Genomic DNA, 15100 nt, shown 5'->3' with positions numbered 1-15100 from the left:
GGACAAGGGCATGTGTCTCACCTCTGTGTCCTTCCCACAGCTATGAGCTCCATGTGATTATCTGGAACACGGACAATGTGATCCTTCATGATGTCAACCCAGTAACAGGAGAGCCTTCTAGCGACATCTGCGTGAAAAGGTCTGGTGGGAATGAGTGGGAGGCCAGAGCCTGGCTGCCCTGCTCCCTGCCCTGGCCCACATGCTCGCTTGCCTTCTCTGAACCTCTGGTGTGAGGTGCCTACTCCAGTCCTCTGCATGGGCTGCTCTAACCCCAGAGATGTTGTCCAGGAGTTGCTCTGGTTTGACCCTTTCCTGCTACCCTATGGGGTTCAGTGCTTCTATCCTCTCAGGCTGGCTGACAAGGGTAGAGGATAACTGAGTTTCTCCTGCAGCTGGATAAAAGGTCTTGACCATGACAAGCAGGAGACAGATGTTCACTTTAACTCCTTGACTGGGGAAGGCAATTTCAACTGGAGATTCATCTTCCGCTTCAATTACCTCCCAACTGAGAAGGAGATCACCTACAAGAAAAAGGACTCTGTCTTCTCCATGGAGGAATCAGAGTTTCGGGAACCGGCTGTTCTGGTCCTCCAGGTCTGGGATTATGACAGGATTTCTGCTAATGACTTTCTAAGTATGGTGCTACCTGCTGGAAGTGGGGTGACCTGTCCCTTACTTTACTGGAGCATTTCCCTGGGGCTCAGCTCTCTGAGAACGGACACTAGGACCATCAGATCAAACTCTTCAGCTCAGCAGTCATCTAGGCTGGTTTTTCACACCTGAGCTACAAAGCCTGGAGAAAGGCACCTCCCCTACACAGACATGTAGTACTTGCATGCTTGTCCCAGGGCCTTGGTGTATTTTTTCAGGGCCTGTCACACTACAGGACTTCCAGGTTCTGCTTCCTCACAACCTTTCCAATAAACTTGCTTGTTTTCTGTGCTTTTAGATATGCAGATCTCAAAGTCTGGGCTAAAGAACACTTTTCCCAGGACCTTATGTTGTGGGAACAGGGACAACCTGTGTGAGACTAGACAACCTTTGTGAGACTATTGTCACTTGAGTTGCAGCATCCCATTGCTGGGGCCTCCCTGGATGCTCTGAAACTTCCCGGTAATAAAACCTGCTGAGCTGGGCATGCAGCAAGGCCCAATGCCAAAAGAGAGCTAGTGGTGATTTCCCCACACATTATGCTAGTACAAGTACTGCTGATTCTCTCCCACTTTTGCTGTCATCCCCAAGCTTATAGCACTCTGTTCAGTTGTTCCTCCATTCTTCAAATGTTAACCTCTCTACTAAAAAGCAGCCCCTTTTCCCTACTATCTCCTTGGGCATGTTTAAACTCACCTTATACTTCAACCTTTCATAGTGTATTTAAGAGGCTTTACTGCTTGAGGCACTTCCAGTGGTTCGACCATGAAGAATTGAGGCACTGAAGAAAACATTAACAATGCCAATTATTTCTGGCATGCATAATCTCAGGAACTTCTAGATAGTAAGTGGCTTCTGCAGGGTGTATTGCAATCTCCTGCCTCAGGAAGGGCTGAATGCACTGTAGGTCAGGTTGCTTAGGATATTTTCTGGGTGGGTTTTGATTATCTCCAAGGATGGATTCCTAGCATGCTTCCAGAACCCTTTTCCTGGCTGCACCTTTCTCACAATTCTCAGGTTTTTTTACTTGCAGCATTTTGTGTCTGTTGCCTGAGGTGCTTTCCTTATCCATTTTTGAGAAGAGTCTAGCTCCATCTGCTCTGTAGCTTCCTTTAGGCTGTGAGGGATGCAGTAAGATCACCCTCTTGACCTCTCTTCTCTGGACTGAACATATGTGTGCCTCTCACCCGCCTTGCTGTGACACCTACTACAGACTTGACTATCTCAGCCAATAAAAAATATTTAGTTGATACCTTTCTTGTATTGGGTGTCCAAAACTTGGCACAGTATCCAGATGCAGTCTCACTTGGAAATGAGCAGAGAACACTCACATCTGCTTTTACCAGTACAGACCAGGATGTGGGAAGATTGTTTTGTTGCAAGGGCTCAGTGCCAAAGTGGGACAGGAGCCCATTCTGGGCAGAACAGAGGCACAAGGACAAACAGGGAGATGAACTGAGGCTGTTGCAGATCTATGATAAACTTGAAACCTTTAAAGCACTTATAATTTTAAATCAAGTTTAATTGACATTTCTGGGAATTAGAGAGAAAGATCAGCTTGGACATGTGAGGAGAGCAGGGTGGGACATGATAAAGGGGTGAAAATAACTCAACATGTGAACTCAGCAAACAGCCCTTATCAAAAACGAGAGGAGACCTGGGGCTTCTGCCTCTTAGTCTCTAACTCCTAAGCTAGTAATTTCTTATGCAGAATTTCAGGTTCTCCATCTGTAAATATCCAGGGTGCTGCTAGATCATTGCAGCAGCTGGGACCTACTCATGGCAGTTGGGAGCATGGCAGAGACAGCCAAATGTCGTGTGGGGCTGACCTCAGAGTTTTACCATGTGGTCTCCTCTTCCCTGTGCTTGCAGGCTCCATTGAGCTGAAGCTGTATGACATGGTGTGGGCAGCCAAGAGCTCTGAGCATTGTACCATTAAAATGGACAAGGAGAATGCAACACCTCGATTCTCCATCTTCCGAAATAAGCGCATGAGGGGCTGGTGGCCCTTCATCAAACTCAGAGATCAAGAAGATGATGAGAGAGTGGAAAGGGAGTACAAGAAGAAGAAGAAGAAGAAGAAGAAGAAGAAGAAGAAGAAGAAGAAGAAGAAGAAGAAGAAGAAAATGAAATGGAGCGGCACAGTCAGACCGGAGGACATGGAATTCACAGACCCCAGTGGGAACAAGTATTTCCTGACAGTAAGGTGGGGAGCTGGCACTGTGAGCAGAGCCAGTGTTTTTCCTCTGCCTTAATATGGCAGCCTGTCCTACGTGCACACAACCTACAAGGGCAGCAGTGACCCAGCTTCTGCAGGATCTTGAAGACTTCCATTTACTGCTGATCCAGCACTTTGTCTACCCTGAAGAACCAGGTGCTGTGGCATGCAGGGTTGTCTGACTCAATGTATTCCTCTGAGCTTTCCATAGAGCTCAGCTCCATGAGGGGAGCTGTCTTTGTTTAGGAATTTAGTGTTCCCACTAAAACACCTCAGACTATGTTCATCTTGCTCACTCTTACTCCAAAGCAAGAGGCATATGGCTCCCCATCAGCCAGTCAGGACAGCAGCAGAAGCCTGTCCTGGGGTCTCTGCCTGCCCAAGACAGGCAGGTGCCAACTCACCAGGGACAGACTTGGTCCTCATACCCCTGTGTCATGGTTTGAGGACACCCTGCCACTGGACCACTGTGTGTCTCCAAGGGTCAATTTTGCTCAGTGCCACTGTGGGAGGGTGTGGGAGCTCAGCACATCACTCCTGATGTCCAGAGCTACCGAGAGAACCCTTGGGGGGCTCGGGAGCCCTGGAATGTTGCCAAAAGCACTTGGTGGCTTGATTTTGATCCATCTAGAGATGTGCCACCGATGTATGAGGAAATGGAACCTGCGAGAATCACTCGGGTGTAAATAGTGAAGGGAAGATATCATTATAGGGTGAATCACAAATTTTGGGGTTTCGGTACAGGGGGGTTGTAGAGACAAGATGGAGGAATCAGGGTGTGCCACCAGGCTTCTCCTTCTTCTTCCTGTCTTCCATCTTCTGGGGTGGTGTTGGCACTTGTGGATTGGTCTGGGGTGAGGGTGTACTTGGTGACGAAGATGATAGGTATTGGGGACAAAAGGTAAATATGATATACGTAGTTTTTGTTATAAAAGATGCGGCCGCCTTGGGGGTGGGCAGAGTGCCTTTGGCTGCCGTGCTGGTCAGATCCTTCGGGCAGAGAAAAGACTTTATAGATAAGAGATAATAAACAATACTGAAGACCGAAAAAACCTAGCGTCCAGTCTCATCCTTTGAAGCCCAGCGTGCAAGAACCATCCTAAGCGTGTCTGGGGGCAGAGACAGACAGCCGACCCCAGAGGAGGGTAGACAAATCAGGTTGTTGGGGAGTTCATTAAAATACAGTTCCTTACCAGGAAACTGCAAAACAGTTTCTTACCAGGCCAGTTTCCACTGGCTGTGAAGTAAGACTCTAGCCAATGGAGAAAAAAGCTCTGAGCCATCTGTAAGTGGAACTGGGAGAAAAATACCCAGTTGTGGCAAGATGCATGGTCAGTGGCCTGGTTTGTGAAGCCACACATTCAACTGTGGCTCAGACATATTGTCCCTCCAGGGTAAGGTGGAAGCGGAGTTCCAACTGCTGACTGTGGAGGAGGCTGACAAAAGTCCTGTTGGCTTGGGCCGAAAAGGGCCTGAACCCCTGGAAAAGCCCAAGTGAGTATATGTATTATTACCTTTAGGTTGAACAGACAGTGCTGTGTTCTCAGCAGCTGTTTGTATGGAAACCAAGAGTATTGGCTTGTCTGGAAGCCAAGAGCAATCTCTGAGGTCCTGGGCATTGGGGTCTACAGGACCAGGACTGCCAGGGTTTCCCAGAGCTCAAGTGAGTCCACAGGACTTGAGGCTGCAGCACCTGGCCCAGGATTGATCTAAGGAAGATACTCAAGGCAGCTGTGCCATAACATTGCTTGTACAGTGGTCAGGTCTGTCTGTGTGAAGGGATCCCTTGTGTACGAAGGTGAAGGACAGCTCTGGGGACACTGGGGCGCTGTTCCAAAGAGTCCCATCCTGTTGTCTCTAGTGTTTCCACAGGCAGTGTGTTTACAGTAGCCCCTGGGCTGATCCAACCTGGAAGCAGCAGGAAGAGCTGGTGATTCATGTGGGTAGCAGGACACTAAAGCAGAAGGGCCAACGTGGTGTTCTGTGGATTGAGCGTGTGCTTATATATTCTTCTCTTCCTGTTCTAGTCGGCCCAAAACAACTTTCAACTGGTTTGTGAATCCCATGAAGACCTTTGTGTTTTTTATCTGGAAGTGGTACAAGAGATACATAATTGTGCTGTGTGTTGTCACTGTTCTGACAATCTTCCTGGTTCTTTTGGTCTACACAATGCCTGGATACATCAGTGAGAAGATCATTAATGGATAAATGCTCTTCAGCAGAGGACTATTCAAAGATGGGTGGTTGTGGCAGGAATCAAGATAAGATCAGAAAGTTTAATGAAAACCTGTGGGTGCAGAGACAGCCTAGAGAGACAGAGACCTGCAGAAGTGAGCTTTGTTTTCCTTGTGAATAAAAACTCCTTTAGCTACTCTCTCTGATGCTTATGTTTTTTAGCTGCTTTCTGGCGCTGGGGGACAACCTGTTTCTTTGTGTGATACAGGCTGATCCTGGTTCAGCAGTCCTCACTACTGCCCCTTTGCCCTCCTTCCTGAATAGTACAGCAGCAAGGACTACACTGGGACAATATGGGGTCATGAGTGTGCTTCTGTGTTTGGTGTTGGGCTGACAAAAACTACATGAGAAAATAAATTCATAAATTGTTCTTGGTATGGTTTGTGGTGCATCAGGTTTCCTGTCATCTGCACAGACAAGCCCTGACATGATCTGAATCCCAGTGGAGGTGTTTCAACCAGGGTTTTGAGAGGACAGATTCCTTCTGAGTAGTGCAGGTGATGCTTAATGGTACCACAGCTTTTCCAAAGAATTTATCTGACTATGCAGTTTTATAGCAAAGGTGCCTGCCTCATGGCCTTTTGAATGGGGCAGGAATAGAGTATGTTTTGGGGACAAAACTATCTGGGCAGAGCTAGGCAGGTAGGTGTGAAGCAGGTGAGGACTCTGGCTGGACATGAACTCAGAAGTCAGTGTGGGGCAGACATGATGTTCCCCCAGTGAGTCTAGAGTTCAGCCATGGGGTGGGGACCCCAGAATGCCACAGAGAGAGGCCTCTCTCCCTCCAGGGGATCTTTGGACTGCAAGGTGGGGGTGAAATAGGCTGCAAAGGGCTCAGGTCATGCTATACCTGCTTGGGGCTACAGCAAAGCCCTGGGCTGTGACAGTGTTGCATCACCCCCTGTTTTTTGCAGGGCTTATTTAGTGGGATGTTGCCTTCATAAATAGTGCCTGGTCCTCCCCAGCAGCGCCCAGTGGGCCCCAGCAGGGACTGCTCCATTCAAACAAACTCAGTGCACTCCGGCACATCCAGTGCACACCTCCAGAGAGGCCTCTTGGCTCTTTCAGTCAAGATCAACCACATTTCCCACCATACCACCTGTTCAAATGCTGGTGTTGGTCTCCTTCTCATAGCAGATGAAGCTGGTGGATTTTGGTGTCTTTCCTCTTGTGTTGGTTTTGCTTTCCCCGAGGTCTGGGCTGGTGGAGCGGTTCCCGCGGCTCCCTCAGCTCCTGGCTGATTGTCGGATCTTGGACCAAAATGAAGCAGAACAGTTCAGGAAAAAATACCTGTGAAAAATGTGTATTTTATGATTGGCTTTTCACAAATATTAAAATGAGTATTATATGTGTTGTGTTAGAAAGTAATGCTGTATTAATTCTCTTAAGTAGTGTGTTAAATATAGTTTAAGGTTATAAAAAATGTTAAAATAGAAACTATGCTATGTAGGATACTTTTTTTAAAGAAAGGACTTGCAGTGAGATAGCAGCCACAGGACATCTAAATCTTTCCGAGAAAAAGAATATTGCCCTCTTATCAGAAGAAACGAACTTCTTCCTGCCTTGAAGGCACTGATAGGATTCAGAGGAAGAAGTTGATGATGCCAGGCCGAATCCTGTGTTTGAATGGAATTTATGCATCATGTATGAAGTGTATGAATATGCAATAAGCTGTTGTTTTTAAGGGTTAATCCTTTGTTAATGGGGGTCCTTTTTCGGGCTTGTGCTGCCCAGAAAAAGGTACCTGGACGTCTGTAACTCTTTGTTTCTGTTGTCTCATACTGTCTTAATTCAAATTGTCTAAATTATTATTACTCTAATAGTATTGCTATTTTTATAACTCTTCTATTACTATTAAACCTATAAAATTTTAAAAACAAGTGACTGTCGTTTTTCACAATACCCAAAAGCCACTGAATGATTCCTGCCACAGTCTCGCCAGGCCAGGGAAAGGGGAAAAAAAAGAAACTTGTTGCTTAAGCTAACAAAAAACCCAAGCTAGCTAAACAACAAAGTAACATCCGGTCTGCATAGCACACAGCACACCCCGGAGTGACGCTTTGAACAAAGCTCACTGCTCCCGAGAATCCCACACCCCGCTCCCTGACCCACCTTAAAGTTACAGCAAACATTTCTGGGCATAAAGCCATGACACGCCAGCTTCCTCAAAAGACTTCAGTTTATAATTGCTGCTGTGTGCCTGGGATTTGCAGGTGTATCTCTGTGTGTACAAAGTGAATGGAGGGTGGGGTGGTGTCTGTTCAGGGTGTGAGTTTGCGAGCCAAGAGGTTCAGTTCTGCCTTTGCTGCTGGCAGCAGAGTGACCCCAGGCCTCTGCCCCAGACCCCTCCAAGCCCAAATGTGACCATGATTCATGCCAGCAGTTCCCCTTCCTGGTCTGCCCCATGGCAGCCCTGATCTCAGTGAGCAGTGGATGCAGGAGGACTTCAGGTCACCCACCACCTCTGCCTTCATCAGCCACGTGGATCACTGCAAGGCTACTGACAACAGCCTGGAGAAGAAGAGCAGGAGTGGAGGGCTACAGGGATGCAGCCTAAAGGCATGTGACAGGTTATGGTGGCCAGGGGTGTCAGAGACTGCAGATGGGTCTAAGGCCTGACATATTTGGTCTGCAGTGATGCATATCGACAAAATAATGTAGAAGAAATGCAACCATGTATTGGTCACCTGGTGGGATTTATCCTGTGAAAGGAAAACAATACAATAAAACTGTTGTTGGCATGGAAGTGTGATCATGGGCTGTTGTGATCTCATCTCATGCGTTGACTCCATATGAGATGATGTTGAAACTGGCCACTCCTGAGGAGGAGATATGGGGTGTGGTTGTGGAGTGGAGAGAGGGGATGACATGATGCACACCATGTTGATCCAGGGGACACTCTGAAGGTGTGCTGCCCTCATGCCTCTCCCACTCAGGAGCCATGCTCTATCTCCTTCTCCTGCTTGGGGTCTTCTCCAACATCCAGGGGTCAGTATGTATTTATTGCTAACGCAACAAATAAAATTGACTTGCTTTTCTATTCTGACTGTGTCTTGATTTTTTTGTGCATGGGCATCCTCCCGAACCCATAACACCAGGTGACAGGAACCTGTTGACTGAGGACAAGAGGAAGGGGGGAGATGTCTGTATGGGAAGGCTGTGCCTAGTACTGGTCCCACACCATGGGTTAAAGAGAGGACAGCCTTCACACACCCAGGCAGGGTGGCAGACTGAGGGTTGAGGCAGGGTCTTCCACAGCACAGATCTTTGACAAATGTGTCAATGCTGCCAGGAGCAGCCCAAGGGTCTCCAGGATGGGTATCTGGACAGCTGGAGCCTCTGGATGCATTGAGGAACCAGCCTCATCCCAGCAGATCTAAGCAGTTTGGGAAGCATGGCAGCAATAAAGGGTGCCAACCACATGATGAACAGCAGCTGCACCCTAATACTGGCAGCCCTTGGAGCACCTTGGAGTTGCATATTTCCCACCTCCTGGTAACATGCTTCTCATCCAAACCTCCATGCTATGTCCTTCTGCTTCCTGGCCATGTCCTCTTCCCCTGCTGCAGCTCTCCACCCTCTCCACAGCCCCTTCCCTTTCCAGCTCCCAGACTGATGGTATATTTGTTGCTCACATGATATCATGGTGGAGGACCAGATTGCACTGTGTTGCCTGACAGTGGATGTTGCTGTTGTCCACATGTGATGAAAGGTGTTAGATGATCAGCCTGATTGTTGTTGTGCCTGAAAGTCGTGGACCCCATCTGCACGTCTGACCCAGCACAGTGGAACAGTCTGACCCACACCAGTCCTTCCAGGAGCCAGATCCATGTTCTGGCCATGTCTGGAATGCATCACCCCTTCTTCCTCGGAGGAGTATTTTGGTAGGTGGCCAGAGGCCAGGATCAGCTCAGCTCCCACATCTGCCAGTATTTATCCCCTTTGGTTTTGACCTGAATTGGTGTTGGCCCTAGCAGTTTCTCTTTTCAACAGTGCTGTGATTCCTTGGCATTGACATCTCCCTGCTAAATGCTGGGAATGCTAATTTGCATTGTTTATGATTCCAGGTTTTTAGCAGGTCATAGAGTGAAATTTTGGACATGGAGAAGAGTGCAGTGCCTACACTACACTGGCCCTGCTTCTCTGGGCTGCAGGAGACACATTTCTTCCTGAGACACTGCAAAGGCAGAGCCCTTTCCTTAGGGACATTTTGCTTGATCTTGAGATCATGGTGAGCAGCGCTGCTGGCTCCCTGTGCAGACCAGCCCTGGGAAGCTGAGACCCCACATGGTGCACCTGCACATGCCTGGGGCCTGGCGCAAAGAATCAGCTGCTTCTGTAAGGATGTTCTAGCAGAAGGAGGCATCTTCTAGATCCCTCTCTCAAACTCCCCAGAGATGATCTGCTACCTCAGCACTCCCTCTGCACACGAAACCTCCCACTCTCTCATTTTTGTTCTTCACACTGTTGCCAGGGGTTTTGGGATCAGGTCAGTAGAACTAGTTTTGGTTTGTGTCTGATGAAGGAGTTCTCTCCTCCTTTGGCTCCTTCGGAATCAACTGCTGCTCTGCAGGGCTCATGGTCTTTATAAGTGTGGTAAGGATTGGGCACACTGGAGCTTGTGAAAGCAAACAAGTGGAGCCAGCACCACAGAGGCTGTGGTGTGCCTAATTCCTCCCACCCGTGTTTCATTCTGTGTGATCCAGAAAATGTGCTTCATGACAGCTCAGGGCACAGCCCCTGCCTGGCTCCCCAGTAGTAGAGGAGAGGCCCTTTGAGCCTGTAACCAGTAAATACAGACCCTTTGTGTTTTCCAGTGCTGTTCTAGTTTGAGTTTCTAGATCCTTCTTTGCGCCAAACTTTCTTGCAAAGCAAAGTGTTGACCTCCCCTTGGATAAAATAACCACTGTTCAGCTTGCACTGCTTTTTCACTGGCTGTGCTTTTCTAATTGCTGAGCACATTTCACAGTGCTCTGTCCCCTCTGAGCCAAAATTACATCCAGGTGCGCAAGAGTCCTGGTGAGGTGCTAGATGTACAAGGCTGTGGAGAACTCTGCATTGCTGGTGTCAGTGAGTCATCCCAGCAGGACACACAGGGGCAGGAAGGTAGCTCCACTCCAGGCAGATTCTCCCACTTAGTGATCTTCTTAATCATTAAATTCCTGATTTGGCCTTGGGAACCTGACTGTGGCATTCAGCTTCTGGGCTGCATAGAGAGGCTGTGCCAGAATGCCAGAGTGGCAGGTACTGATGAAGAAGCAACAGCAGCTCTGACCTCACTGTACCACCCACAGTTCTCCCCCACAGAATGGTGCAACATTTCCTCTTCCCTTCACAGTTGCTGAACTTGCAAAAAGCACTGGAGAGGCTACTGAGCCCAGTAGCATCACCTTCGCCCGTTCATGCTCAGTGGAGTGGGTGCTTGCAAGAGTACAAAAGATTAAGTCATAGGAACTTGTAACTGCCAGCAGGGAAAGTGCGGGGACTCTGGTAGCCACCCTGTGGGGAGAAGAGCTGGCATTTCATGGCAGCTTCCTGCTTGGGAGAACCCACATCTGGGTTTCCAGTTGCACTGGTGATGGCTTGTTTGTGCTTCCCCCTTTAATATGGAGTGATGATTCCTGGGCTTTTAGAATGACACAGGCTATCAGAAGGAACAGCAGGCATCCCCTGCTTCAGCCACCTAGGATCATGAAGATTCTTGTTGCTGTTATGTAAGAAATGACACAGACTCAGCAGAATGCTGGTTTGCACAGCATCTCGCTTTACTTCAAATTCTCTCTTTTTATACATTGTTCCAATGCAGACAGACCAGACTGGTCAATTATCAATACACTTCACCTGATTGGCTAACTAACAAAATGCCTTTCTTATAAACAATCTTTGAGAAAAACAGGAAAACAGAGAGTAGGAAAACAACACCTGCAGGTTCTTTACAATAACAAGTTATCATTGTTTATCTTCAACTGCCTGAAGTCTCACAAGCCAATTCTGGGAAAACTTACCTAGTTTTCTCACTCTCTGACCAGGCTGTCACATCTACAGATTCTCCCATTCTGTTCTGTGTCCCATCTCTGTTGGTTGACTGGACCATTGGGACAACATTTTTGCTGTCTGGGACATGTTCTGGGGGTCAGATCTGAGTACAGATCTGAGTCAGCCACCATGGTTAGCAGGGATGTCCATTAGGGCTCTGTTCTCCAGGAGCTACAGAAAATGGTTTCTATGGCAAAATGGAGCTAGTGCTGACACATAGCAACTGAGGGAGGTACAGGATGCTACTGTGAGAACATGAGGGATTTTCTAGTAGAGAAGGGATACCTCCACAAACCAGCTGTGCTCTCTTCTGTACCTGGGATGAAGGCTGCCCATCAAGCTCTGCTCTTCGCTCTTGCCTTAGGCCACAGAAGCCAAGTCCTGTGTCACTGAGCACTTCATGAATTCCCTGAGGAGTGGAAAACCCTTTTCCCTCTGACCGTAGGCTACATGAGAGCTTTTTGATAGAGAACAGATGTTCTTCCTGGGACAAGGAATTTAAATCTTCAAGGGATTTAATGCCCTTGAAACTGCAGAACCCCAGGACTGCTAGGGTGGGAGCTGTATGGGGCCTGCATGGGCTCAGCAGGGCAGAGAGGTTGTGGGGCTCCTCTGCCCTCCCTTCTCTTCATGCATGGGGAAGAGGGCTCACTGCTAGCATTGTGCATTTGGTAGGCGAATGTACAACATTTAGGATGGGGAAGCTGGTGTTTGACTCGTGGCCAAGGTGATGATGCTTTGCTGCTAGTTCACAGGTCAGTTTACAGACCCTAAATGTGTTGCAGGCAGAGAGAAGTTTCTTGTACAGCACATGCTGCCAGCCAGCCCTGTCTGGTCTGAAGTAAATGGTGGCAGAGGCAACAGCAGAAAACAGCAATAATGTCATTGAACAGTTAGAAAAGGAAATGAATATTGGGCTATTTCAGGTCCCTCAGGGTGGGTGAGTATCCAAGGGGTGTCCAAGGAAGCTGGGCAGAGAGGGTGGGTGAGAAGGCATCCTGTGGTGCCACTGGTGTTTGTGATGTATCACTGCAGGTGCCACATGGCATGCTGTTACATGCCATGTGCCACCTGTACACAAAAGTGGTGCTGGCCCTGTGCTGCTCATCCTATGGCATTGTTTCTGAGCCCTCACAGATGGCATTGGTCCTGTCTGTTGGGTTCCCTCCCTCCTCCACACTCCTACTGGCCACTGCACTGCCCCTACCAACAGCTCTGCATGGTTCAACACCCGCTACAAGGCAGCCATAAGGTCTCTGCTGACAGGTGCACACCATGATCTTCCTCAGACGTAGTTCAGTGGTGGCTGGTAGTGAGGCAAGGCCAAGAACAGATATGATGGGGCCAGAGGGATGCAGAGATCCCAGCTCAATCCTTCCTTCCCTTCATACCCTGCCCTCTGGCCTGTTTTGCACCCTTTTCCTAATATCCCATCTGTTTTTTCTGTCCTTTCCCAGGTCTCTGCAAGGAGAAATTGGGCTCTGTCTCCCTTTGGGCTGCTGGTGGAGGTGCTAATGCTGCATGTCACTGTGCTTGTTCCCCTAGACCCTGCAGGGTCCTCTGAATGGTATCCAGCTCCAGGCCCTATTTCAGCAGCTCTTCAATGTCCTCTGGGCCCTGACAGCTGATGTGTGGGACCCATCTCACTTCGGGACTTGTGCAGTGGTGGAGAACTCCAGGCAGCTGAAAGAGTCCAGTCATGGGCTGCTAATTGATGCTCACGACTGGGTGCTGACGTAGGTGATCTAAAGGGACTTGGTCTCTCCCTGTCTTCTGAGAATGCTAGCATGGCCCAGCCCCTGTCCATGCTGTTGAAATCTGCCAACACAAACCCTGTGAAGGAAGTGGCTGGCTGACCCTGCTCTCTGGAGCCCTTCATCCTGGGACACACAGGCCTTGTGTCACCCATATCCACTCTTTGCTGCTGGCTAGGGTGACCTGCTGTCCCTGCCTGGTGGGACCAAGACCCTGGGAAGATGCACCTTTGTTTTGGGACACACCATCCTGCTGTCCTTTAGGATGAACAGAGAAAAGATCACTGGCTTTGAGCTGGATGTTGCCATGAGAACAACCCATCTCTTCATGTGTTGCATATAGGTAAAGCCTTATAGAATAAGAGCCTCATTACCCTTGTAAAATCATAGATTAGGCCTGCTGCGTCAGCTGGGTGCAGCTAAAAGCTAGCCTAGCAAGTTACTGTGAGAAAGGAATTGCATTTGTGAAAATAGAGGCTCTAACCACGATAATTCTGTAGCCATGAAACAAGAATGTAAACATCGTTAGAGAGGAAAGTTTCTGATGGACACATACACGATCAACTACTAAGTAATGATTTGCAGTAAGTTACCAATTAGAATTAAACCTGATGCCTTTAGAACCGAGATAAATAAGATAAATATGAACTGTGAACAATAAAGATTGGGCTATGGGCTATTGTGTGTGAAGAAGTGTCTTGTCCATCTCTACAGTGACATTCATGTACCCAGAAGAGTGCAGTGAACCCAAGGCCCGATGTTCACCTTATCCCCTTCAAACCTCTGGACCTGCAGTGGGTGACCAGTGTCTTCTCCACTGGAGAACTCTTACGGAGTGTCACCATTGGGGGATGGTGTCTCTTGTGCTGGAAACCCTGCGGATGGCGCAGTGTGGTCTGGGGATTCTAGTGCCTCACTGGAGACCTGGCACGAGTCCTGATGGCACAAAGGGTACTGGGGGCATCCCTCTGTCCTGCACTTAGGTGGGCATTGGCCTGTCCCCACAGGGCTCAGGTAACCTGCAGTACCATACTCCTATGAGTGGGATGGCAGCTGTGGCCATAGTGGGGCCATGGGCTTGATGCGATCCTTCCTACAGCCAGGCCAGGAGATGCTGCTTGGCCAACTCAAGGGGTGGGAGATGCCACTGGGCTGGGTGCTGGGAGACAACAGATACCCTCTGCAAAGAAATGGGCCCCTTCAGCAGCAGGTGTACTACATGATCACTACTCGCCTCTGCTTTTGCAGCACATGTGACAGTTAAACAGTTCATCAAAGGAACAAGGTAATGGCTCCATGCACTCCAGCTCCTCAGGGGCAGGCAGAACTCTGCTGGGCAGTGAGACAACAGCTGCATTGTGTTGGGCTGGCTGTCCTGTTCCAGCGTGAAGAACACCATATCACTCCACTCCCCACCCAAGTGTTGATCCTAAGCCCAGCTTTCCTCAAGTACATCCATGACAACTGGACAGAGCATCATGGGTGACACCCCTCCACTGGCTTCACAGCCCTGCTCTTTGCCTTGCACACCTGCCATCCGGTGAGCATAGCCAGTGGTACCAAAGACTGCCACTGTACCTCCCCTTGCACTGCTTGTTCATATGCTTGTAGGATGCCCCAGTGTCCACACAGCTTTGACTCTTGCTGGCATGCACAGAGGTCTCCGTGTTTGGCTTCGGAGCAGACAGTGAAGGGAACTGGCACCACTATTGGGAAAAAAACCACTGGTCTGGAGCCTTTCGCAGGATGAGAACCCATGACACTGACATTGAATTCAGCCTTATTGAGAGACGGGTACATGAGGGCAGGAGTGTGTTTTACAAGTGATGCATTTTCAAGAAACTGGAGCCAGGCTGTTTGGCCAGGAATGGGCCAAAGGACACTGCCAGCAGCTGTCCTGGCTCTTTAGCTTGCTGCTCCACCCCACCACCTGGGCTCACAGACCCTGCAATTCGCAGGGTTTCGGTACTGCTCGTGCTGGTCCTACCAGCTGGGTACTGTGGGTGCCATTCTCCCATGGCAGTAGCAATGCTGTGTTTAGCTGGACATAGGGTGGGTGCAGTTCTGCCCAAGCTGGTTGGGAGGGACAAAGGGGAGATGTTAGGGCTGGAAGTGGGCATGGAGACTGTGAGCTGCTGTGAGTGACTCTGCAGGGCTGTGAAGGCAGTGGAGGACAGCAGCTGCTCAAAAGTGGCTGTTCACATGA

At 49.0% G+C, this 15100-nt stretch overlaps 2 protein-coding genes across 2 annotated transcripts in view; both read left to right on the top strand.

Moving 5' to 3' along the window:
• LOC132335964 (fer-1-like protein 4) overlaps positions 1 to 6911 on the top strand; it is a 40767-nt gene extending 33856 nt beyond the window's left edge. Inside the window, 5 exon segments of the mRNA XM_059862989.1 lie at positions 41 to 139; positions 393 to 634; positions 2524 to 2852; positions 4263 to 4363; positions 4897 to 6911. Coding sequence (XP_059718972.1) covers positions 41 to 139; positions 393 to 634; positions 2524 to 2852; positions 4263 to 4363; positions 4897 to 5077 — 952 coding nt within the window. The 3' untranslated portion in view covers positions 5078 to 6911.
• On the top strand, positions 5810 to 14721 carry LOC132335963 (CMP-N-acetylneuraminate-beta-galactosamide-alpha-2,3-sialyltransferase 2-like). Its single transcript, XM_059862988.1, is given in 10 exon segments — positions 5810 to 5823; positions 7516 to 7634; positions 12278 to 12418; positions 12421 to 12449; positions 12686 to 12876; positions 13159 to 13231; positions 13630 to 13729; positions 14143 to 14182; positions 14311 to 14434; positions 14554 to 14721. Coding segments are annotated over 10 exon segments (999 nt in total).
• The last annotated feature ends 379 nt before the right edge of the window (positions 14722 to 15100 follow it).

This window comes from Haemorhous mexicanus, chromosome 18 (assembly GCF_027477595.1).
Source record: "Haemorhous mexicanus isolate bHaeMex1 chromosome 18, bHaeMex1.pri, whole genome shotgun sequence".
In the NCBI taxonomy this organism is placed as follows: Eukaryota; Metazoa; Chordata; class Aves; order Passeriformes; family Fringillidae; genus Haemorhous; species Haemorhous mexicanus.
The sequence above is the reverse complement of the archived record's forward strand: the minus strand, read 5'-3'. Positions and strand labels throughout refer to the sequence as shown.